The sequence below is a fragment of the Hydra vulgaris genome, chromosome 12 (genome assembly GCF_038396675.1).
Source record: "Hydra vulgaris chromosome 12, alternate assembly HydraT2T_AEP".
Lineage (NCBI taxonomy): Eukaryota > Metazoa > Cnidaria > Hydrozoa > Anthoathecata > Hydridae > Hydra > Hydra vulgaris.
The window spans coordinates 76,707,591-76,733,570 of NC_088931.1; the positions used below are offsets into that span (position 1 = coordinate 76,707,591).

The 25,980-nt window shown below is 25.4% G+C and overlaps 1 protein-coding gene across 4 annotated transcripts in view; it reads left to right on the top strand.

Annotated features, from left to right (window-relative positions):
- LOC100202599 (pre-mRNA-processing factor 40 homolog B) overlaps positions 1-25,980 on the top strand; it is a 70,969-nt gene that overhangs the window by 33,975 nt on the left and 11,014 nt on the right. For all 4 annotated transcript variants that reach the window (XM_065814504.1, XM_065814502.1, XM_065814505.1 and 1 more), the window contains exons 7-21: positions 3,554-3,584; positions 3,694-3,883; positions 3,977-4,041; positions 14,529-14,898; positions 15,053-15,107; positions 15,234-15,301; positions 15,702-15,776; positions 15,900-16,014; positions 16,222-16,313; positions 16,394-16,510; positions 16,620-16,676; positions 17,611-17,691; positions 17,909-18,052; positions 18,143-18,254; positions 25,669-25,700. In XM_065814504.1, the coding sequence (XP_065670576.1) occupies positions 3,554-3,584; positions 3,694-3,883; positions 3,977-4,041; positions 14,529-14,898; positions 15,053-15,107; positions 15,234-15,301; positions 15,702-15,776; positions 15,900-16,014; positions 16,222-16,313; positions 16,394-16,510; positions 16,620-16,676; positions 17,611-17,691; positions 17,909-18,052; positions 18,143-18,254; positions 25,669-25,700 (1,604 nt within the window). The remainder of the gene's footprint in view (positions 1-3,553; positions 3,585-3,693; positions 3,884-3,976; positions 4,042-14,528; positions 14,899-15,052; positions 15,108-15,233; positions 15,302-15,701; positions 15,777-15,899; positions 16,015-16,221; positions 16,314-16,393; positions 16,511-16,619; positions 16,677-17,610; positions 17,692-17,908; positions 18,053-18,142; positions 18,255-25,668; positions 25,701-25,980) is intronic.

The window sequence follows — 25,980 nt, forward strand, 5'->3', positions numbered from 1 at the left end:
ATTAGAATCTTGTTGAAATAAAACATAAATACTTAAATAAAGAATCATATTATACTCTTTGATTAATTGAAGAACATTGGTTTTTTTACTAAATGATCATTAATAGTAAGTTGTTACTTTTTATAAGTGTTGCTTAATTTTATAAAAAAATTTATTTTAATAATTTATTCTTCTATTTTTTCTTCGTTTTTTATTTGTTTCTTTTTTTAGTTAATTTTTTTAGTAGTTGCTTCCTGTTAAATTTTTGGTCAGATATCGAGTGAGGTTGCACCTGCTTCCTGACCAAGCCTGTATGTGTGTGTGTGTGTATGTATATATATATATATATATATATATATATATATATATATATATATATATATATATATATTTAAAAAGAAAAAAAATTAAAAACAAACTTTTATGAAAATTTCTGTTTACACCCCCCTAAATATGTTCTATATAATAAAATAATAGTTGATTTAAAAAATAATTGTATAAAAAAAATTTTTTAGAGGTGCCCCAAGACCCTTAAATATCAAACAGGTCTCTAACATTTTCAAGAATATGTCATGTTGGATCTCAAATGAAGCAATATAATAAAATTCAAAACATAAATCATTTTATAAATAAATTTCTATTTTAGATTTTAGTAAATAGAAAAAGATTTTTTTAAACTCAAAATCAAATACCCTTATTTATCACCCTTATCAAATCAAATACCCTTATTCATTATTCTTACCAAATCAAGTACCTAATTTATTACCCTTATTAATTGAACAAAATATTTTGAATTATAATTTTTTTTTTCATTGTTTCTTATATATATATATATATATATATATATATATATATATATATATATATATATATATATCAGGCTTGACCAGGAAGGCGTGCGATTTCTTGCCATAATATGACCAAGTACTATTTGATTTTAAAAACTTGAACACGTCTGTTAAGATGTTTTGAAAATTTATATACATTTTATAAATGCGCTGAAAAAATTATCTTAATTATAAAGAAACTTAAACTGTTACACAAAATTTATTTAATAAATATGCACATTTAAAAGTTAATATTAGATTCTTAACAATTCATCGCAGTAGCGTAAATAAAAGAAAAAATTATTAGATCATTTCTTTAATAAGTTGATATACTTTTTTTATTTAAAGACATAATAAAAAATGCATAATTATATAAATATATATATATAAATTTACATATTATTCATTAATACTTTATTCAAAAAATAAATAGCAGTGATTTTTTACTTTATTTAAATGCATTTCAATATTATAAAAACATAAGTAAAGATCAAAGTTCTTTAATTCAAACGGCTTTCAAGTAAGTTTGTCTTTTTTTTTGTTCTCAAAAAAATCTTTTTTTTTTGAGAGTATTAACATTAATGATTCTTATATAGAGTTTATTATAAGAGACAATCATTGTTTAAAGTATTGCTTATAAAATTTAATAATTTTGTTTTAATTACATTTATTATTAAAAAATCTTGTATAATTAAATAGTATAAATAAAAATTTATACAACTTTGATTGATACTTTAACTAAAATTATTAGTTACTTCATTTAAAAGCGTTTTGCTATCATAAAAATGTTAGTAAAGATACACGTGTCTAAGTTAATTATTTTTAACGTAATTAAGAATAATTTTATTCTGCGCATTTTTTTAAATGTTAAAAACTGTGGTCAAATTGCCAAAACAAAATATTATTTGTGTGGTCATAAACAGGCTTGTTTTCACACGCCTTGCCAAGCCTGATATATATATATATATATATATATATATATATATATATATATATATATATATATATATATATATATATATATATATATATATTATATATGTAAAACCCTTATTTTAAAGTAAAAAATGCTTAAAGCATTAGCTTATTTGAATTTTACATCATAGTGTTTGTTTTTGTTTTTTAATGGACATTAATCTTTTTAGACTTCTGCAATATAAGTTGTAGCAAAATGAGAATTAAAAAAATAACTCAATTATGTAAATACATTATGGAATGTTTTTTTGTACTATTAGATAACTAAGTTAAATATTACAATTTAAAAAGTATTAAATATAAACTAACTCTTTCTTTTCTAATCATTTGTAATTAGAACTCAAGACAATAAATTAGTAAATTGTCCCAACCTAATAAATCTTTACAATAAGGTAATGGTTGTAGTTGGTGAATTGCATTTATATGGTCCTTGAGCCTTATGGTTTGAGCCAAATAATAGTGGTTGCCATTAATGGCTTGTATGTTGAACTTATATCTAGTTGCAGTTTGAGATTTTTATTGTTCTGCATACTACAATGATAAAATAAATAAAATGAGTAAGAAATTACAACAGTCTTATTGAAATCATCTAAAAGATTGCCAGCTGATTGTACTCCAGAAAGATGTTTTGTTTTTCATAAAAATACAAGATTGGTTCATGGAAAACCATTATTACAGAATTACATAAGAAGAGCTTAATGTTTTAAAAATGATGGTACTTTTATTTATTTTTGTAAAGTATTTTAGTCCTAAACATGTTTAAGTCATTTTTTCCAAAAGATCAGACAAAATTTAAATGTTTTTATCCAAGTGGTTTGTATATTTGGTTTCCATGAAAACTTTGTGAATGAAAATCCGAAAAGATGAATGATAATCCAAAAAGATGAATGATAATCCAAAAATTAGATGACTCAGTAGGGAGTGTTGCCATTCATCAATATAGCAACATCAACAGTATCTTGTGGGTAGCAAATTTTTATTGATTAGGTATGCAATAGTTGTCTCTCTGACCCAGCTGTTAATAACTGTTTAGAAATGCTTATTTATGTATATGCATTTATATATGTGTAAATACAAAAGATGATTCATTTAGGTTGTTATTTTGATGGTTTTTAAAAAATATGTTTAACCTTATTTATTTTTGTATTTACTCAAACGATTTTAACATGATTAAGCAGCGAAAAACCATTAGACTTTAAATAATTTATATTTCTGTAGCTTCATAGTTGTTGCTGAAGTTTACTTATGTCATCAAGATGAACCATAAAACTAAACTAATTTAAAAAAGTATTTGTGCTGTGTTACAAATATTCTTTTTAATACTTTTTTTATTGATTTTTTTTTTGTTTTGCTTATTAATTTGAAACAATCAACAAACAAAAAATTTTCTGTTGGTTATTTCAATTATTTTAATAATAAAGCTAACTTTATAATTTTTAAATTTTACTTTATTTTGTTTATAAGTAATGAATATATTCTACATAAATGTCATTTAAATTTTTGTTAAATGGTGAATGGTTTTAAAAAACATTTTTCAAACCACTCTAAAGATATTTTGAGTTTGTTTAAATATTACAAAACAAATATATTTTTAGTTAAACCAAAATTGCTTATGCCTATGTACGTTTTGTATGTGTAATGGTACACCATAACATTTTAAAACAAGCCCTGATGTGTATTAATCTCCACTCAATGTTTACCCTATTGTCTACCTATTGTATTAAAGGTTACTACGATTTTAGAAAATAATTTAACAACTTTTTTCTATTTAGATAACTTAGAGAATGAAAAAAAACAGCTTGCGTAAGTTTCTCTTAAAATGTTATATATTTTTGGTATATTTTATATTATTGTATTTTGTTTTTTGTGCATATAGATATTAGTCAAAAAAATTTGTTTTGTTTTTTATAAGTGAGAACCAAGGCTCTTCAAGTGAAGAAGAAGTAACAGATGAAGAGGAGGAGGAGGTAGAAACAAATGAAAAAGAAGTTGAAGAAACTGATGTAATTAAAGAGAGTCCAACACCTGTATCTGTAAATAAAAAGCAGTGGGCATCAAAAGAAGAAGCCAAACAAGCTTTTAAAGATTTATTAAGAGAAAAGGTAAACAATAATGTCTCCTAAAATAAATATATTACTTGAGTTAAGTTTAATATTTTTTTCAGGTAAAATTTTGTCAAACTTTTTTTTTTAAAGAACATTCACAGTTCATCTACTTGGGAACAAGCTGTAAAGTTTATTTCTAATGATTACAGATTTGAGTAAGTTTAACATGATTTGATATGATTTTTTGGACTTTTGTTTGGATGTTTTGTCAACGCACATTTTAGTTTATTAACATAAATTACACACATGTTACACAAACAACACATAGCTAACGGCGAAATTTTTAAAATATCATGTTTGCATTCTTAATCTAAAAACATGCGCTTTAATTTTTGAAAAAAAAAAGAAGAAAACAAAGAATAATGAATAAAAAGATTGTTTCCCCATACCAAACCCTTTGTTAATGTAGCAGCACTCCTATGCAGCAGCAGGCTATGAGATAGTAAATGTATGTACCAAAGCCCCTTGTAGCTTTCTGTTTTAGTGTGACATCATCAGCGTGCATCTAATACTGCATTTATGTGTGTGTGTGTGTGTGTGTGTGTGTGTGTGTGTGTGTGTGTGTGTGTGTGTGTGTGTGTGTAAATGTAGATATATATATTAATATATATCTATAAATATATATGTAAATAAAAATCGTAAAAGTAATGCTAAAAAAAAAGGTTGTTTTTTTTAGCATTATTCGAAAGAGTAATGTAACAACTAAGCAACTTTTATTAAAAAATAAGACACAGTAATCTGTATAAAATAAACTGTATAATCTGTATAAAATAAATATATAAACTTAGTAATCTGTATAAAATAAACAAATTTATTAACAAAAAATTAGCTATGAACTTCAGATTCAAAAATTCAATTTATCTCTATTTTGGGTAAAGTTCCTCCATCAATTTTACAACGCATTCAGCAACTTGGTTAGATCTAGGAATGTCAAATACTCTTCTATTGATTAATGCATCTTTTAACACTTAATTGACAAGACAATCCAAAACATTTAAAAATATAATATAATTTAACAATAAAATAATTATATATAATGAACTTGCTGGAGCAAATTCACACTGTATAGCTAGGATCAAAACAAAGAAAATAAACTGCAAATAAACAGGAAAAAAACCAACTACAGACCAAACCAATAAACAGACAATAAACCAACTGCAAATGCCTTGCTTATAACCAAATGTAAACAGCTAACTGGAATCTGCTTAAAAGCGATATGGAATCTGCTTAAAAGCAGTTAGTCCATATGAAAATTCATTGTTAAATTGAAACCAATAATCAAACTGTGCAATGTGTGAACAAAATTAAATTAAAAGGTGGGGGAACTTTTTTAATTTTTCAATAAATTGATCATGCTACTGTCATCTGCATACAATTGTTCCTGGAATGCAAAGGGTTTCAATTGCATTACAAAAAAAAAAAAGATAGTAAAAATAGTCATTACCCTAACACACACATCTATTTAACTCTTTTTTTTTTTCCTATTTTTATTTTGTCTAGTTTTATATATATTTGAATATAATATTTTGCTTTTAAAATGTATTTTTTATATCTACTTTTGTTATTTTCATTTAATTATTAAATATTATATTTCATATTTTTATTTTTTATTTACAAAAACAAATATTTATAGAAATATAAAAATATTTAATATAAATTATAACTCTAATATCCTATCTGACCGCAGATATAATATTTTGTTTTGACGACTTGGCCATGGCTCTTTATATGTATAGGTAAGTTTTAGTGTTTTAAAAATGCTGTGAAAAACAAAACTAGACTACAGAGAATAACCATAAACTGAAAAGAGAATCAAAAATCTTAATGAAATAAATTAAAAAATAAAAGCATAAAAATAATGAATTTTTTAATTTCAAAGTGTCTAACAGTTCAAATATAATAATTTTTCATATATGTCAGTGCTTTAGGTGGTGAAAAGTTATATATTTGTGGCACAATGGTTAGTTAAATATTGGCTGCGGATTAAAACCATTTTAACAGATTATTTTTTTAATATTTTATTCACTTAGTAGACATAAAATAATAAAGTTTTAAACTTTTTAAATAAATAAGTTTGGATTAAATAAATTTAAATCTTCAATTTTTTCCTTACTCTGTTAAAGTATTCCAGAGTGTTGAAACAAGTTGTGTTCATGTGTTGCAGTTAATAAATGACGCCAATACAAAAAAAAAAATTCAGTATAACTTATAAACTATAACTTTCAAATAACTTAAATTCGAGTTATAATTCGAGTAGAAAACCCAAACATTATGTTTGGGTTTTCTCTTTTGCAGTTAATTTTTATGTAGAAGAATGGCTTTGTAAATAACCTTTTATAAAACGAACCAAACTTTTATAACTGAATAAAAATAAGACAATCAATAAGTAAACGCTTCAAAAGTTTAACTAATTTATTTTATTTAAAAAAAAAAAAATTATATTAATGCTTTAAGTATGAGATATGTAAATTTAAAAATTATACTTTTACGCTATATATAAAAAACTCATTTACTTTGTGTTACTAATTTAATCCTTATTTTAATATTTTCTCGCCGCAGCTTATCATTATTATCATTATACTGATATTTGTTAAAGACAGGGTCTGCTGATAAAATCCTAAAATCAAAAATTCTATTTTTTTGCATTTAGTAAGAAATAGTGAAAATACATTTGATTTCACAGTAAATTAAAACATAATATTTTATTGGAAATAAAATTAAAACAAAGTAGAAAAATGGTAATGCTGGTTACGATTTACAATTTTTATTACAAATTACAATTTTTATTTAGTCTAAAGTCTCCAGGTAAAAATGTTTGAAGTAGCGTAAATATTTTTGTATAAAAGAGGAAAACCCCCATTTAATTGTGTAAAACCCCATTTAATTGTGTAAACCCCCATTTAATTGTGTAAAACCCCATTTAATTGTGTAAAACCCCATTTAATTGTGTAAAACCCCATTCAATTGTGTAAATCGTTTAAAAAACACTGCGGTAAGTACATTTATTATTCAAAGTAGATATTTTTACAAAGAAAAAAACTATGCAGATTCGTCGCATTAATATTAACCTTTTAACTCGGTGTAGTTAAGACAATTTTAAAATATTATAGCATCTGAATGATTTTTTTGTTGACTGCAACATATTTTCGTTTAATGATCAGATCTGTGAATTATGGAAAGTCGAAAAAAATTATAATGATAAATTTTGCGGTATCATAAAATATAAATGTTTGTAGCAATAAAACCCAGATCAAAACTTCTTATTTTTATTAAAAATTGCTTGCCCAAATTTGAATAAGATTTTAAATAAATACATTGTTTAGGTGAAATGAACATCGTAGTTTAATAATATGATCTGTTCTGATTGTTTATTGGCAATTTTTCTTAATTATAAGCACTTTCTTGGTCGGAATTCTAGTATTTTTATGAAAATTAATAGAAGTATTGTATCTTGATAACCATATATAGTTAATATACTTTAGAACCGATTAGAACTAGGATCTATATTGGGTTAAGGCAGTTTTTCAAAAGATTTTAACTAAATTCATGTTAATGCCGATAAGCGAAAGTGATCTAAAGATTCCAAAACTGTGCTTTTTAGATTCACTGTTAGGGGTAGTAAAAAGGTTTTGAAAATTATATATAAAAAAGAAAAGTTTCTTTAAATATTAAAAAAACCTGAAGCAAAAAAAAAATTATAACATCTAAAGCTCTTGTTGGGACATAATATGCTGATAAAATCATGCTAATGGGTAATTCCGCATCAAATCACCCAGTCCATTGAACCATGTGTCTTCTTTTTGTGTTATATTTTGACACATTATTCCTAACTATAAAAAAATATTGCATGCAAAACTTCAGCTAAATATGTGGAGCGGTTGACAAGATACTGCAATTTTAATATTGACCTGGTTTCCCAAAATGACCCGGTTTTCATAACATTCTGAAAAAACATTTTTCTTAAAAAAACAGGAAATAAAAATGGCAAAACTATGAAAATAAACATATATAATGTTTTTTTGACGCTGAATTCAATAAATGCACTTAAAATGCTGAAATATAAAAGGAACATGCTTAAAAGTTAATAAAACAACTAGTTTCTATAAACCAACTTTGGGGCCCAATATCTCAAAACACCTCCGTCAAATTTTTTTTTTTTTTTTTTGCTGGTAATATTTTCAGCTGCTTATAATCTTACTAGGCAAAAAAAATCTAACTGGAAAAACAACTGAAACATAAAACTTTAATTTCAAAGATGTGTTACTTTTTAAGAAATTCCTAAACAATATTTGTAAATAAAATGAAAATAAGTTAATCGTAATTTAAAAAGTTACTTGAATAAACAAGATTTTCAAAGGTATCGAAGATGTAAGTTATTTTGACTGTGTTTGTAATAGTTCACAATATTGGTCCCATTTTACTTCATCTATTTCAGCATTTTCAAACACATAGTTTCTACCGGAACTAGAGCAAGCTTGTAGAACAGATAGTTTTTTCAATATGTTGGTGTTGGGAATAAAACAGTAGTCGCCTCTTTCAGGCCAGTTAAAATAGATTGATGAACCTTTTGGGTGAAGAAATTTAACTTTAGCATCAACTTCTTCTAGGTTGGTTTCAGTTACAATGCGGATCCACCACTTATCATCATAGACTACAGCTACATAACCTCATAAAGTAACAGTATCAATTTGAAGTATATCTTGTTTCTTTTTAAGATTGTGGATTATTGTATAATTAGTATCCGTACTACACTCAGTTACAATGCCGATCCACCCCTTATCATCATAGACTACAGCTACATAACTTCCTAATGTAACAGTATCAATTTAAAGTATATCTTGTTTCTTTTTAAGATTGTGGATTATTGTATAATTAGTATCCGTACTACACCTCTTTGCCCCAACTCTGTTATCTCCAAGATGAATAAATTGATGAAAGCTACGAGTACCAGGTAGAGTTGTTACACCAGTGTACCTTTCTTTTTGCTCTTCACATTCCAATTGTAAGTCCAATCCCTTTATGTAAATGAAGTTAACAACCTTGATTTTCTCAATGCAAAATTCATACATAGCTTCTGAAGTGAGAATTTGGTTTCTGTATGGTCGTTTTAAACTTTCTTGTGCTGTTAATCTGTTTACAGTACCACCAATCCCATCGCATGGTGACTTTCCGTGGGACATGGCAAATTCGCTCTCTAGTTAGCATAGATTGTAAAAGCTTTTACAATTTTTGTACTGTCCTACGCAACCATCAGTGAATAAATGTAATATGGACATATTGAAAAATTTTATTTTTAATATTGGTATGATTAATTGAAATATTTTGTACACGTAAGTTACATCATGTGTAATGTCATCTGATATAAAACAGTAAGAAATATGTTTCAGTACACCTTTATCATCTTTATAGTATATCACTAATGGATGTAAAGAACATTGTTGGGTGTTCCAATGATAGCTTTGTATTTCATCTTGGACTACAAAAGCATAATTTTCAGCAAAGTCGCCAATAATGATAATGTTTGATTGATCCATATTTTGTTTTAGTTGGTTAAGGTACTGTGATTGAGAGCAAGCAATAAAAGAATGAGCTAGTAGCTTTTCAAAGCAAGATATTAGTAGTTCAACAAATGTTGGAACATCTGCTGTTAAACTCAATAGTGTTGCACGATCAGTAGTTTGCCATAGCTTGTAGTGTATCTCAAAATCATCTTCGTATTCTCCAAAAATCTCATACAAATATTTGGTAAGGGGTTCTTTACCAGGACAATTATCTCACTGTGAAAGCATGCATTCTTTGTTTTCTACTGATCAAACGGTTTTCGAAAGTAAATCCTTATACTTAATATTTAAGGCATCTACTAGCAATTTAGCATTTTGGTGATAAGAACAAACACAAATAGAATGTGTACCGCTTGCACCTGGCAAAATGCACCACTTTGGTCTAAGTGAAGCAAGTTTTGAGTAACTTCTTTGTATTTCTGGATTGTTTTGTTTGTAAAATACATATAGTTCCTTTAAATTACACAAAAGCAGTTTTTTTGTTTATGGACGTTCTTTTTAAGGCTAACATAATCTTTTTTTCCAGGCGTAGTTCTACATAAATCACTCAAGTCATAAAAAAATTTAACAGAATCTTCAATTTCTTTGTGTAAGACTTTACCTTTATACAACGGAGAGATAGCTAACGATCCTTTTTTATTAAAAATTTGTCTAGCCATTTTTGCTTGGTATTCTGTAACTGCAAAGTTATTTTGTACTTTTAATATTGACCAACTTGGGGGTGCCAGTGTTAAAAGTTGAACAATAGTCCTTTTGTCAGAACATAAAATTTTTTCTTTTATCAAGCTCATAATTTCATCAAAGTTTTCAGCCTTCTTTTTCATGTTATTTGTTTCATAACACAGTTTTGAGGGAACATTGAAGTGACTTTCAGATTTTCTAGTAACATTACTTACCATTTCATTGATGCGTGCAACTTTTCGCTTTCCTTCTGAGAGTATATGTTTTGATGACTTTGAATGAGATTTTAGAGGAGATATATTAAAATTTTCAAGTTCTTCATTGATCTCCAGTCTTTTTGATTTGAATGATGATATTAGAAAATCCTCATCTTGTTCACCCTGACTTTGCTTCTCTTTCTTAAGATCTGCTTGTCTGGCAATCTTTTGCTTACAAGGTTTGCAAAGTTTATTCCCAGGAGCAATATTTAAACTACTTCTCATCATGACTTGTGACTCATTTATCGTAACTACTCTAAGATTTCCTAAAAGTAATGGAATTGTATAAAGCTTATCTGCACAATTGTTTAAAACATTGTTTATGTTTTGGAAAATACAAATTAAAAAAGTATATATATTAAAATATTTAAATTCTACTTCTACTTACTTGTGATTTTCTTTGTATGTTTATGGAATGGTTTCTGCCATATAGGATACATTTTCAAATATTTTGTAGTATGTCTTTCACATAACATAACATTATTAAGTTTCACATAACATAACATTATTAAGTTTGATAGTTCAATGTTACAGCGTAATGATATAGTTATTTTTTCTTCATTGCTTAAAGTTCAATAACATCTTGTTGGCCTTTGCTTGGATCTGATGTCATAAAGCCAATAGAACACATCTTATAATAAATTACATAGTATGAATGTATTTCCTAAAAAAAAGAGAATTCTTCTTTCCTACTTAATTTTCAGTTCAAAAGAAAAAAAATTTTAATATAGAAATAATTCAAACCTTTTCAGAATTCCTGTTGTATAATTTTTTACACTCATAAATATTGTTAATTTTTTTTATAGATTTATTTATATATATATACAATCTATATCAAATTGTTAATTTGTTAAAATTTGAATAATATTGTACCAATAAATGCTGTTCTATACCTGAACTTTTTATAAACTAGTTATTATAAACTTATACAAAATATAGTTGTCAAAATTTTTTTTTAAACAAATGCACATCAATATCACACTTAATCAGTTTTTATATAAAAACAATTGTTTTTATATAAAAACTGATTAAAATGTTTTTTTCAGTTATTAAGATCAAATAACTAAGTTATCGTATAATTAAGACTTCCTTAAATATAACAAAGTTGTTTTTGTTTTTTTAAGGAGTCCATAAACCAAATTTAATATTTTACAGAACTCTACTTGCAAGTTTTTTAAAATAATTTATTGAAATTTGATATATCTTTAAAATTGAAGTTCCATATGTTTCAGTTGTTTTTCCAGTTAGATTTTTTGTGCCTAGTAAGATTGTAAGCAGCTGAAAGAAATAACAGCAAAAAAAGAAAAATTTAACGGGGGTGTTTTGAGATATTGGGCCCCAAAGTTGGTTTATAGAAACTAGTTGTTTTATTAACTTTTAAGCATGTTCCTTTTATATTTCAGCATTTTAAGTGCATTTATTGAATTCAGCGTCAAAAAAACATTATATATGTTTATTTTCATAGTTTTGCCATTTTTATTTCCTGTTTTTTTAAGAAAAATGTTTTTTCAGAATGTTATGAAAACCGGGTCAGATTGTTATCTTGTCAACCGCTCAAGATTTTTAGCTGAAATTTTATGTGTCAACTTTTCTTTTTAAGATGCATCAGCCAAAGAAGTTTTTAAAAAATTTGAGGACCCATGGTTTAAAATTTCCTAAATTTTGGGTGATTTGATGTGAAATTACCCTAATTCCAAATAAAAGAATTCAAATTATTTGTAAATTGCCTTAACTACAACAAGAAGTGGAAATATAAATTATAAAACAACATATGTTTTTTGTTAATATCTCAATAAGTAAATTGTTTCAGTAATTTTAATTAACTGAAGATTTTTTTTCTGTTTGTTCACAAAATTAACATAACTTTTCTTGGCACTTAAGATTTCCTTTAAATAAATCACTTTAAAGTTAAAAAAATAAATATATATATATATATATATTTTTAGATTATTCACCTCCCCAAGGCCCGAGGGGGACCACTACAGTCGAGGAGGCTACTCATTTTTTTGTGTTTTTTTATTTTTTAGTTGTTATTCGTGGTGCAACCCTCTCTCAACTCTATAACTCCGAAACACGAACCTTGCCGAGCAAGGCAGCTGCGCTGAGAAACTAAGTTGAGCGCGGTACTTCCAGGGACGTGGTGGGAGTCAAACTCCGAACCTCTCGCTTACAAAGAATATATATTATTTTTATAGATTTACTTTTTCAAATTTATCTTTTATTTATTTTCTCATTAGTTAAGGTTTATATACTTTTTTTTAGTTAATGTATTTACTTATTTATTTTTCAGTTTAGTTAGGTTTTTTCAGTGCATTTTTAAAATGCTCAAGTTATAAAAACATGCAAAGAGCTGCGGCCTAGTTATCAAAACGAAATGTTATATGCATGATCAAATAAGTTGTGTGACCACACACTCTAATTTAGAAGGCTATATTTTCCATAACAACCCCTGAAGCTGATTATAATAGTGAAATCAATATTGCACTGTATTAATTGTAAATCAAAAATATAATGTACTTTTATGAGTTTTAAGAATTTTTGAAAAACATTTTGTACTTAGCTTTGCTGAATTGAATTGAAATGAATCATTATGAATTTATGTTTTTTATTAAAAGTTTAAAACTTTTTAAAGATTTGTTTGAGATTAGAGCCCATTTTATTAAATAAGTTTTACAAACATAAATATATTTAAAAAATAAAAATATTTTAATACTTCCTACAAACTGTTTAAAATATGGTACAAAATGCCCTAAAAATTTGCCCCTTTTACCTCCTGACAGGAGGTCATTATTAATGGTCAAAATTACTAAGACCTATAGAATTGTTTAACTGGGATCTACTTTTTTTACTGGGACCTATAGAGTTATTGGGAGATCAAAATTAATGGGACCTATAGGATTTTTAAAATTAAAAATTTTTTTTTTTTTTAGTTTTTAGATTTAGATTCAGTTTTTAGAAAAAAAAATTTTAGATTTAAATCATACTCTGGGCAGATTATAAGCTAAGGTCCCTTTTTGTTTCAGTCATGACATTTTTTTTGAACACCTCAATATATATTTTATTATTATTTTTTTTAATGTTAATTCACCTCCCCGTGGCACAAAAGGCCAATACAGACTAAGAGGTTACTTAATTATGGTTATAACCCTCTCTCAACTCTATAACTCTAAAACACGAATCTTGACGAACAAGGTCGCTATGACTAATAGTGTGGTGGGGATCAAACTCAGAACCTCTGGCTTATGAAGCAAGCGCTCTACAACTACATCTCTTCCACATTGCTGCAACTACACTCTACTACAACTAGACCTCTACCATATATATATATATATATATATATATATATATATATATATATATATATGATACAGATAGAGATAGTAATAGATATTGGATGATATATAGAAATAGCCATGAATGAATTTACATGCATCTTTAATAATAATTATGAATAATTTTGCAACTACTTTACACTTATGACAGTTTGCACTAATTTACTCTCTTGATGAATACATATAAATAATTTCATACTTGAATTAATATATAAAGATAAGCAAAAATATATAGATGGTTTCTAATGTAGCTGGTTACTGTTAAGAATACTGATAAAGTTATATTGCTCTTTGTCTAGTACTCAAGTAATGTTTGTTTTTAATAAAGTACCTTATCTTGTAAATGTTTTGAGCATTATTTTTTCAGTTGTAAATATGTAATTGTAATTGCCTTGTAAATATGTTTTTTCAGTATAATTTACAAACTTTTATATTAATTTTAAAAATATTAAGTTTTGATATTGGTTTTAAAACTTCACTGATATTAATGAAATTTGTACTTTAAATTTCATTAATATCAGTGAAGTTTTAAAACCAATATCAAAACTTAGTTTTAAATTTTATCTATTAAATAAAATTTAAAACATTTGTTTTAAATTTTATTTCATATATAAAGTTTAAAACAATAAATGTTTTAAATTTTATCTATTAAATGAATTTATTTTTATCCAGAACTTTACCTTAAGTTAATGAACCCAAGCAAGTGTTCAATATTTAATATTTATTTCTTGACTATTTATTGCTTGCCAATAATTAATTTGAAGAAACTATTAAAGTAGTTTTATCTATTAAATAATTTATTTTTATCCAGAGCATTACCTAAACTAAATGAACGCAAGCAAGTGTTCAATACGTATAAGCAACATAAAGCAAATGAAGAAAAAGAGCAGGAAAGAGAAAAGGCTAAAGAGAGTCGTGAGCAACTTCGAATTTATTTAGAGGATCATCCTCGTATGCATTCTCATGTAAGATGGAGGAAAGCATGTGATATGTTTGATAAGGAAAAGATTTGGAGTGTTGTACCAGAGCGAGAACGCAAGGACTTATTTGAAGATGTTATATTTTTTCTTTCTAAACGTGAAAAGGAAGATGAAAAAAAAATGCATATTTATAATAAACAATACATGTTAGATATATTTTCAAACATGCCTGGTTTGTCTTACAAGTCTGTATGGACAGAGGTATGAAGTTATTTAAAAATAAAATAAACTTAAAAGTGAATTTATTAAATTTCAAATTTTAAAACTTAAATAAGGTGCATTTGGCTTCAATGTAGCATTTGTAACCAGGTGTTTACAAAAACCTATTTTTTAATGACCATGTTGTTCTTCATAGGTAACAGAAATGTTAAAAGAACATCCAAGATATAAAAACGATGATAAAATTATTGGTATTTTTTAAGTTTTATTTTAAATTATTGAAGTTCTTTTTACATTCAAAGTGTATCAATAAATTGTGTAATACAGTAAAAAAAAAAAAAAAATTTAAAAGTTATTCGAAGAATTACTTTATATAGAAATTATGATGGAAGATAAAGAAGATGCATTATCAGCTTTTGCTGATTTCATAAGGGAGGCTGAAAAGGTAAGAGGTTGTGTAAATATAGAATTAAAATAATCCATAAAGTTTCAATTACTTTAAATATTATTATCATCAATTATTATAAATAGATTATATTTATAGTAATTTTTCCCGTGTCTTATGTGAATTAGCCCTAAGGAGACAGTTATGGTTAAGTACTATTTTTATAAAAAGTTAATATTAATTAGAGTTTAAATGTATAATTACCCAGAATGCTAGCGGTGATATGATTAAATGTCATTTAAGAAACAGAAAAAGTTAGGCTTAATAAGATTTGATTTAATATTTAAAAAAAAGGCTGAAAATATGTTATTGTGATTCAAAATAAGTTAAATGGTAGAAAAAGTTACTGATGAAAAAAAATATTCCGGTTGTTTTCTTAAAAAATTTTCATGTGTGCAAGGATTATGAAGAAGAACGTATTCATGAAAAAAATAGAATCAAACGTCAACATAGAAAACATAGAGAGGCTTTTAGTGTAAGTTTTAAATTTTTTATTTCTGAATAAGTAATTTTTAAGATATTTAATGGGAAGATTTTTAACATAACTACAAGTTGTTGATTTTAAAAAAGATGTTTATCTAGTTAAATTTATTTTTAGGCTTTATTAGACAACATGCATAAAGAGGGTTATATTAACTCGATGTCTCGTTGGATGGATCTATTTCCAAAAATCAGTGATGACAATCGTTTTTCAAATATGTTGGGTATCCCAGGTAATATTTTTATTTTTTTATATCTCAGGTCATATTTTATTGTAAATACTTTAATAGTAATGTAATTCCTAATATTGAAAAGAAATAAGAAACTAAATTTTATGTTTTTATAAATATATAAACCAAAATGTGTAGTTTTGATAATTATGTAGACTGCAACTAGAGTTTAGACTTGTATGTTAAGATAAAATTACAATTACTTTCTAGGATCGACTCCACTTGATTTATTTAAATTTTTTGTGGAAGAATTAAAATCCAGATACAACGACGAAAAGAAAATTATTAAAGAAATATTAAGAGTAACTTTTAAATTTTTCCTTTTTTCCTTTTTTTTTAAATCATTTAAATGTTCAAGTTAATAATCATTTGTGTATTACAGGACAAACAGTATTCTGTTGACGTTAAAACCCCTTTCGAAGAATTTAATGCAGTTGTTGTTGGAGATTCACGTTCAGAAACATTAGATCCTGGTAACATAAAAGCTGCATTTAACAGTGTAAGTTGTTCTAGAAAACATTTTTAATTATTAAGAAATGTGTTTTATAGTGTGACTTTGTGCTAAGTTTCTTTTCTTTTTCTTTAAGATCTTGGTTTTTTTATTTAAGATGCGTGAAAAGGCTGAATCTCGTGAAAGAGAAAGAGCTAAAAAAGAAGAGCGAGAGGTAACAATTATTTTAGATTTAAAGTTAAATTATTTTATAAATAATGTTAAAATCAATTCAATCTTTTATGTAAACTAAATTTGCATTTATTGATATGTATACATTTTTCCTGCAGATATGTATCAGCCCTCAGAATTAGAAAAAATGATAAATTATTTTTGCTTAGCACAAAATTTTAAACGCAAGGGTTTCATGACAACATAAAATGAGGTCAGAAAAAAATTGACTCAGACGAAAAAATCTCAGACATTTTCAGGTCACCCAATCTGTCAGCCAAATGCCGACTAAGGGATATATACAGAGTTGTTAACAAGGCCAAAAGTAGCAAGGCCAAGGTCTATGCAAACATTTTCAAGACCAAAGACGTAAATTTTTGCCTTACATTAAGACCAATTATTAACAAAACTATAAGTAGCAAGTACTGTGACAATAAAACCACATGTTGTAAAAATAGAACAAAGTTATGTGCAGAATTCAACACTGTCAATAAGAAAATATACTTGTAGATATATTTAAAAGCCGAGAACAAAATATATAAAAATAAAAAATGAAAAATTTTAATTCTATATAATTTTTTTTTGAAGGTCAAAGCCAAAATTTTCAAGACCAAGGCCAAAGCCTTAATTTTTGGCCTTAAGGCAAGGCCAAGGAATAACAACTCTGGAGATATTTTTTTATATATATATATTTATATATATATATATATATATATATATATATATATATACACATACATACACATTTATATTTGCTGTAGTTTTAAGAGTTTTGTTTTTATTTTAATATGGCATCCATATATAAAATGGTATATATTAGTTGTATATAAAAAATTGAAAAAGAAAAAATAGCATAAACATATGTATCAAGTATTTGATACACAAGTATATGTATCAAACAAAAACTTAAATTAATTTTTTTTTTCATTATGATTTAGGTACGTCGCAAAGAAGGTGCTTTCCGAAGTTTATTGAAGCAAGCAGTTCCACCTTTAGAGTATGGTGATAAGTGGGAAGAGGTACAGTTTATGCTTAATAAATTAAATTGATCTTGTTTTGTTTAATTAAAAAAAACTGGCAATGATGAAGTTAGGCCGAGTCTGATAAACACTTGAGCATCTAAAAAGAAGCTCGTGTTATGATTAGAGACTTCCTTTGCGATTACATCTGAGCCAGTCTAGTTTTCAATTTTTGTTTGTTGTGATAAAGTATTTGAAATATTTTATAAAATTTTAGGTTCGTTCTCGTTTTGAGAAAGATGAAGCATTTATTGGAATTATGTTAGAGTCCGAAAGAATACGAATATACAAAGATTGGATTGAATCTCATCGCTCGAAAAAAAAGAAAGAAAAAAAGAAACACAAAAAGCGCTCTGAATCTGTAATGATTTTGTTGTTAAATGCAATAGTTTTTTTTGTTGTTAAATGCAATTTTTTATTTTTTTTTCACATAAGTTTTTATTTTAAATAGGAGGAGGAAGAAGATGATGAGAATCGCGATAATAGAAATAGAAAAAAAAAGCATCGTGAGCGATCAAAATCACTTTCTAAGTCACCTGTCTCAGAAGAGGATGAATCTCCCGGTAAACAATAAGTATCTATGTATTGTATTGTTATTTATTATATATTATTGTTATATATTATATTATTTATTATTGTTATATTATATATATATATATATATATATATATTTATATTATGCTATATTTTTTTTTGTGTATGTATGACTGTTTGTGTGTGTGTTTGTATATATATATATATACAGGGTGGGCCAAAAGTCACTGAACCATTTCAATTTTAAATAACTTTTTTATTTTAACAGTTATATGCATGAAATTTTAGTATCATAAAGTCAAGGCAATGGAAACTGATTTACTTTCACAAAATTAATTTTATTCTTATCGCAAATTTACTTTTAGTAAGCTTTAGAAATTTTATCGTTAAGTGTGAAAAATAACATTCTGCATATACCTTCCATTTTCTGCTTCACAAATTGCAGCTCTTTGGATTACTTCTGACATAACCTTTTCCAAAGTTTTGTAATAGACATATTGGTCCATCCAATTTAGAGAATCTTTAGAATAATGAGAACTTGCTAAATCTAACCAAAATAAATAGTTGAAGTCTCCATGATACTTGTGAATAAATGGAAGAAGTCGTTTTTCTAAACATTCATTAATATAGATTGATGAATTGATCGCTACAGCCTTTGAAGTGCGAAAAAATGGCTCGGACATACCACAGTCAGATATGGCTATCCACATTAATAATTTTTTTGGAAATTTCTCTTTTCCTATAAAACGAACACTTTCTGGGCATGTCTTTTTGTTGTTTGTGTAGTATCCAGAATTTCCAGGCATGTTGTCCCCTGCAAAACAAAAGTATTTTTCGTCATCGATGACTAGAAGCGATTTTGTGTTATACAGTTGGTTAACTAGTTTCCTGCTTCTTTTCTTTGCCTTTATTTGTTGTTCTATAGTGTATTTTGGAGTCTTTTCATGTTTTCTATATTTAATATTCATTTTTTTTTAACTGACGACCAATTGTCGATTGATTTACACCGAATTTAATACCATATTTTTCTCTGACTGACCCCTTTTCGATTGTTGACAAGTCTGGTTAATTCGGCTTTCTTTTCTCTAGTCCAGGATGTCGGACGACCAGGGTGCTTTCTATCAGAAAACGATTGAACAGTTTCAAGTCTTTTTAGGTTATCATATATTGTACTTCGAGCAAATCCTTCCTTTTCAAAATGATTTACGATTTTATTTTTTTTTTATATTCGGTTTATTTACAAAAAAACATTTTTAGTCGCTTTCGAAAAGATTCTCGTTCAGCTGCATTTAACCTCATTTTACCACAAAAACTGATTATGCTCAAATAATAATCAGTTTTTGTGATAAAATCAAAGATAAACCTTTAAAACTAATTATTATGCTCAAATAATGAAATTAGGATTTGTCCGATAACTTCCGCATCACCCGTTATGCATAAAAATTCAGACTTTTCATAACCCTTCTTAAAGATGTTCGAGAAATTCCAAGTTCCAATGATCGTCTTCGGGTGGAAGTTGTTGGATTTTCTTCAAGATTTTCATGTATCCTTTCTTTGTTTCAACCGCACAAACAGCTTTAGGTCTTCCAGAACGTGGCAGATCACTTACAGCTCCTTGATCTTCAAATCTTTTAACCATGCTCTTAATTGCATTCCTATGCCTTCGATAAGCTCTTTGGGTTTGAATTATTGAGCTTTGATTTTAATAGTAAAATTTTTCAATTTGTGTACGTTGGACGGTACTGAATTTCTCCATAATTAATTTCAAGGATCTGAAAAAAATAAAAAATATTAAAAAAATAAGAAATATTAAGAAATAAAAAAGATGTTAAAAACTAAAAAGGGTCAGCGACTTTAGGCCCACTATATATATATATATATATATATATATATATATATATATATATATATATATATATATATATATATATATATATATCGAAAACTAAAAAACTACAACTCTATTTATTTTAAACATAACTCAGAATTTTACGCAAATTAGCGATAGCAAATGTTACAAATCTTTAAAAAATACATACTAAAAATGTCTCTGATGGCATTAAAGTTATTGATCATGTACTTATTTTCATGAAGACACATGTTTATTTTGCTCGTTTAATAAAGGCAATAGTGATGAAATTATGTGATAATTCTCCATCAAGCATAAATTGCACAATTTGCCGTAAGGTTTAAACAGCATGGTCTAAAACTCTCCATAAACTCTCTCATAAAACTCTCCATAGACCAACTGAGAGTTTGGTTAGGGCAGGCAGTCTATCAAATAATAAAGAATAATAAAAAAAAATTTTCAGGCTTTTAAAATAAATTTTTTTTTTTTAAAAACAACAACCTTAAACTGACATTTTATGGTAAAAACTTAAAAACGACCATGGAAGACCATTGCAATATATATATATATATATATATATATATATATATATATATATATATATATATATATATATATATATATATATATATATTTACGAATGGCTCCTCATTTGGCTTATGTTAAGTTTGCAATAACTATTTTTCTGTAACATTTTATGATAAGTTCTGGTCTAAAGAATAAAACAAACTGTAAAATTAGAAAATTTTATTTAGAATTGTTTCAACTTTTAGAATTTATTTCTGTGAATGATAAAACTTTGGACATTTTGTTAATTTAATGGTTATCACAAAATTAAAAAATTTGCATAAAGTTTAGACTGCTATTTGTTCAAATTTGTTCATGTAAATTCTTACAATAGTATGTTGCCATAATATATATAAATCCAGTTATATGTTGCAGTATATTCATGTCAGTTATATGTTGCTGTATGTTCATGTCAGTTATATGTTGCAGTATATTCATGTCAGTTATACGTTGCAGTATATTCATGTCATTTATATGTTGCAGTTTATATCAGTGTCTTTGAATCTTTAATTAACAAACATGTAATATCTTGAGCAAAACAACCTTTTACCCTTTTTTGACAAACAAAATGGAGTTCGATCCTCTTGTTCTACTCCTAACCTATTAATTGTTATAATGGTTCTATCATGCGTTAGAAGTTACCAGTGAGACAATTATCTCTAAATAAATCAAAAACATTGATAAGGTCTGGCGTACTGGTCTTCTCAATAGGCTGACTTCATCTAGTGTATCTAGGAAAGTTTTTGAAATTGTTAAACTATTTGTAATAAATCTTGCAATATTGTTGATATTCCTATATTGATGAATGATAACACTCCTACTAAATCCTACTTTTGAAATTTTCTACCTCTCTGTAAATCTCATGTCCTTGTATGAAATACTTTTATTGTGTTTAGGCTGGTTCTTCTAATGAGGTCATTTTTCTTTTAGATAAAAACACACGGTAAATGTTGATTGACCTTCTCTTGCTACTAAGCTTGATTCTCTGCTGATCATTTTTATTTCTTTCTCTACAAATGCTATCATGATTGTTGCTCAAGCAAGTTATCATCATGTATGTATGTATGTATATGTACATATATATATATATATATATATATATATATATATATATATATATATATATATTATATATATGTATATATGTGTATATATATATATATATATATATATATGTATATATGTGTATATATATATATATATATATATATATATATATATATATATATATATATATATGTACATATACATACTGTATGTATGTATTTATATATATATTTATGTATTTATATATATATATATATATATATATATATATATATATATATATATATATATATATATATATATATATTAGTAGTAGAAAATCACTTAACAAAATTTTTTTCCATTTAACACTGTGTTTCATCAACAAAGATTCATCAGAAATGGATGATCAAATTAATAAAACTTCAATTTATACCAAAATTAAATTACAGGAAGTTGCAAATGTCTTAACTACTGTAAATTTTCACACATTTGTGGAATTTGCTGACACTATTATAAAAAGAATTCTTTAGAAATGATTACTTATGCTATTTTTTTAAAATGTTTTTTTAAAAAGGGTAGTTAATGTAAATATTATTTGAACTCATTTATTTTTATAGTTTTTTAGGAGAAACTTATTTTCGTGCCTACATTTAGAAATTAATTCCGATCTTTTGTTTAATAAGCATTCTTGATTTGCATGTGTAATTATTTCAAATTTTTCTTGTAGGCATAGTATGCATTTTTTGGAAATATTGTTATATGCAGGCGCTGTTTTAAGGATAGACCAATTCAGTATAAAATCATCAATATTTTTTTCTTTTAATTCCCATATATATTTTGACAGCATGGTGTCTTTTGAATACTTTTTATTCTTGAAAGATTGCTTATGATTGGCAAAACGTTTTTTCCATTCACCCTCTGTTATGCCAATATATTGTTTATCAGGTACATTCTTAGAGGAAACAACACATTTATATACCACATTTTTTGATAAACAACTTCCACTCATTGGACAATTGATTTTTAGTTTACAATTACAATTTTCTGTAGTTTTTTCATTTAGGATTTCTTTTTTGTTTAACAAAGCATTATTGTGACCTTTTATAATTCTTTCCATATTTTTTGTGCAACTGTAGCTAACTTTAATTGTATTTCGATTAAAAATTTTATGTAGTTTATTAGATCGCGGGAAATGCTTATCAACCAATTTTAAAAACACTTTTCCTATGTTAGTAGAAACATTTTTGCTATATGGGGGGTTGAACCAAATTACATTTCTAGTTCTATTTCGTTTTTTTGTATTCTTTTTTTCAGGGTCAAATTTTAGTTCAAAATTTTCAAAACCACTTTTTTAAGGGCATCTTCAAATATTTGTTTAGATGAATTGAATACATTTTCATTTGAGAATCTTTGTTGATGAAACACAGTGTTAAATGGAAAAAAATTTTGTTAAGTGATTTTCTACTACTAATATAATTGCTCTGTTCTTTTAAGAACATTGAGCACTCTATTGTGTAGAATACTTTTTGAAATATATATATATATATATATATATATATATATATATATATATATATATATATATATATATATATATATATATATATATATGTACATATACATACTGTATGTATGTATTTATATATATATTTATGTATTTATATATATATATATATATATATATATATATATATATATACATACTGTATGTATGTATTTATATATATATTTATGTATTTATATATATATATATATATATATATATATATATATATATATATATATATATATATATATATATATATATATATATATATATATATATGTACATATACATACTGTATGTATGTATTTATATATATATTTATGTATTTATATATATATATATTATATATATATATATATATATATATATATATATATATATATACATATATAGTGAAACTGTTTTTATTGTTTACAAATTCAATCTTCTATGTGTAAAAAGAGCAAAATATTATAGTTAATGTTATAGAAGAACATTTCTAATTAGGGCAAAAGCAGCTTCACTTTTTGGATCAAGGTTATACATCTAGGATATATAATATATAATTGGTAAAAATCTTTATATCCTTATATCTATTCATTTGATTTAACTTTTCAATCTTTAATTTTTGTTTTAGTCTTTCATAACAATAGCATGATTTTTCATCTAATTCACAGAGCTGAATAAAAACCACTTTTTGTTATTTCAGAAAGAGGATTTTAGGGTGTTTAAGGGTTTTTTGGGTTTTATTTTTAAATGCTAGATATTATCAAAATGAAAAAATCAAATATTAATGACTGCATGACTATCATAATATGGAGATTGAAAATTCAATGAGTATCATAACGAAATTGTTTAAGATATTAAAGTTTTAGCAAAAAATGACAATGTCATAATAATAGTTTTCAAAACTTAAATTGTAAAATGGTCATAGGGCCTTATGACTGTAAAACTTAAAACCGTAACTCTTGAACTGAACTTGTTAAATGTTAATTAAATGACTTAAATTTATAAACTTATCATAAATATTTATATTATTAAATATATATATATATTTATTTAATATTATCCATGTCTCTGGTAGTACCGCGCTCAACTTGTTTCACCACGCAGCGGCCTTGTTCGTCGAGGTTCGTGTTTCGGAGTTATAGAGTTGAGAGAGGGTTATAACCACTATTAAGTAGCCTCCTTATCTCTAGTGGCCTTCTAGGCCTTGAGGAGGTGAATAACAAAATATATATATATATTATTAAATATATGCAACTTAAATTTATAAGCTTATCATAAATATATATATTATTAAATATATATATTATTAAATATATATATATATATATTATTAAATATATTATTAAATATATATATATGTTATTAAATGTATGTGACTTAAATATATAAACTTTATTATTTAAAACACAATATTTTAAAATAAGGTTAAATGCAGCTGAACCAGAATCTTTTCGAAAGCAACTCAAATGTTTTTTGTAACTAAACTTAATATAAAAAGAAATTTTTTAATATAAATATAAATTTTAATATAAAAAGAAAATCAGAAATTTTATCATTTCAAAAAACTTGAAAAACAAAATACTCAGAAATTCTATTTCATTGGGTTTTTTAAAAAAGCCTACTTTGTCCAGCCCTGCTAATTCATAGCATCTTAGCATTATTTATACCTAGTTAAACTTTTGGTTATGTATTTCATTAGTTGTTTTTTTTTTTACTCGATGCTTGTGATTTTCATTATTACTCATTCAGGGTTGTTCCAAACTGGTTCAGGGCCTTCTGGCAAAATTAAGTTGAGAAGCTTCACAATCTAAATTTCATCTATACATTTACATTGTAAATATGATTGTATAGACTTTTTGATATATAGCAAGTATTTAATGCAGTTCCTAAATGATTGGGGTCTGGTAATAAATTATCACATTGTCGGAGCAACCCTTCTCTGATATTGTTTTGCTTCATTATTATTTAAATGATATGATGTTAAAAATTAGAAAGCGAGTATAGATTTTTTATTTTTTTTTAATTTATTAAAAAAAAAAATTTATAATATTAAAAAGTTAAATAATTTTGTATAATATTATTAGTAATAGAAAGTGAGTGTAAATTATTTTGTTATTTTTATTAAAAATCTATTTCAAAAAAATAATTTATTCCCATATTTCAACTTTTTTGATTTCAAAAATGTATTAGTTGATTTTTGAAAATATATTAGTTGATTTATTCTACAGTCAAATTATTCAAAAGTCAGAACAACACTAATAATAACTAATAACTAACACATTGTTTTCTGTTAAATCCTAACTTAATACTTCCTTTAGTCTTGTTAGGAGTGAGTTATAGGATAGCTGTAAAAGTTGTATTAAAAATATAACTTTTACAGTTACCTTATACTTGTTTGTAAATGTTACATTAAATTTAAGATTTTTTATTTTTGATTAAGTCTTTATTGCAATAATTTCTTTAGAAATTGATGAAAAAAAGAAAAAAAGAAAAAAGGTCAGTTAAATTACATAATAGTATGAATTTTTAAAACTTTACTTCAATGTTAATTCTTACTATGGACAATCATATTTATTTTTAATATACAGTTTTAATTTGAGGCAAGTGAATTCTTCACCATTATGATATTAATTTACCTTACAAAAAGAAAATTCTGATATAAATCCCCTAATTTAATCGTGGATAGGGGTAGGATGAGCTTGTAAAACTTGGGTGGTTGTCCTCATAGTGGTCATATTACAGTAAAAATACTCATTTCTGTTCTGAAAAAAAGGTT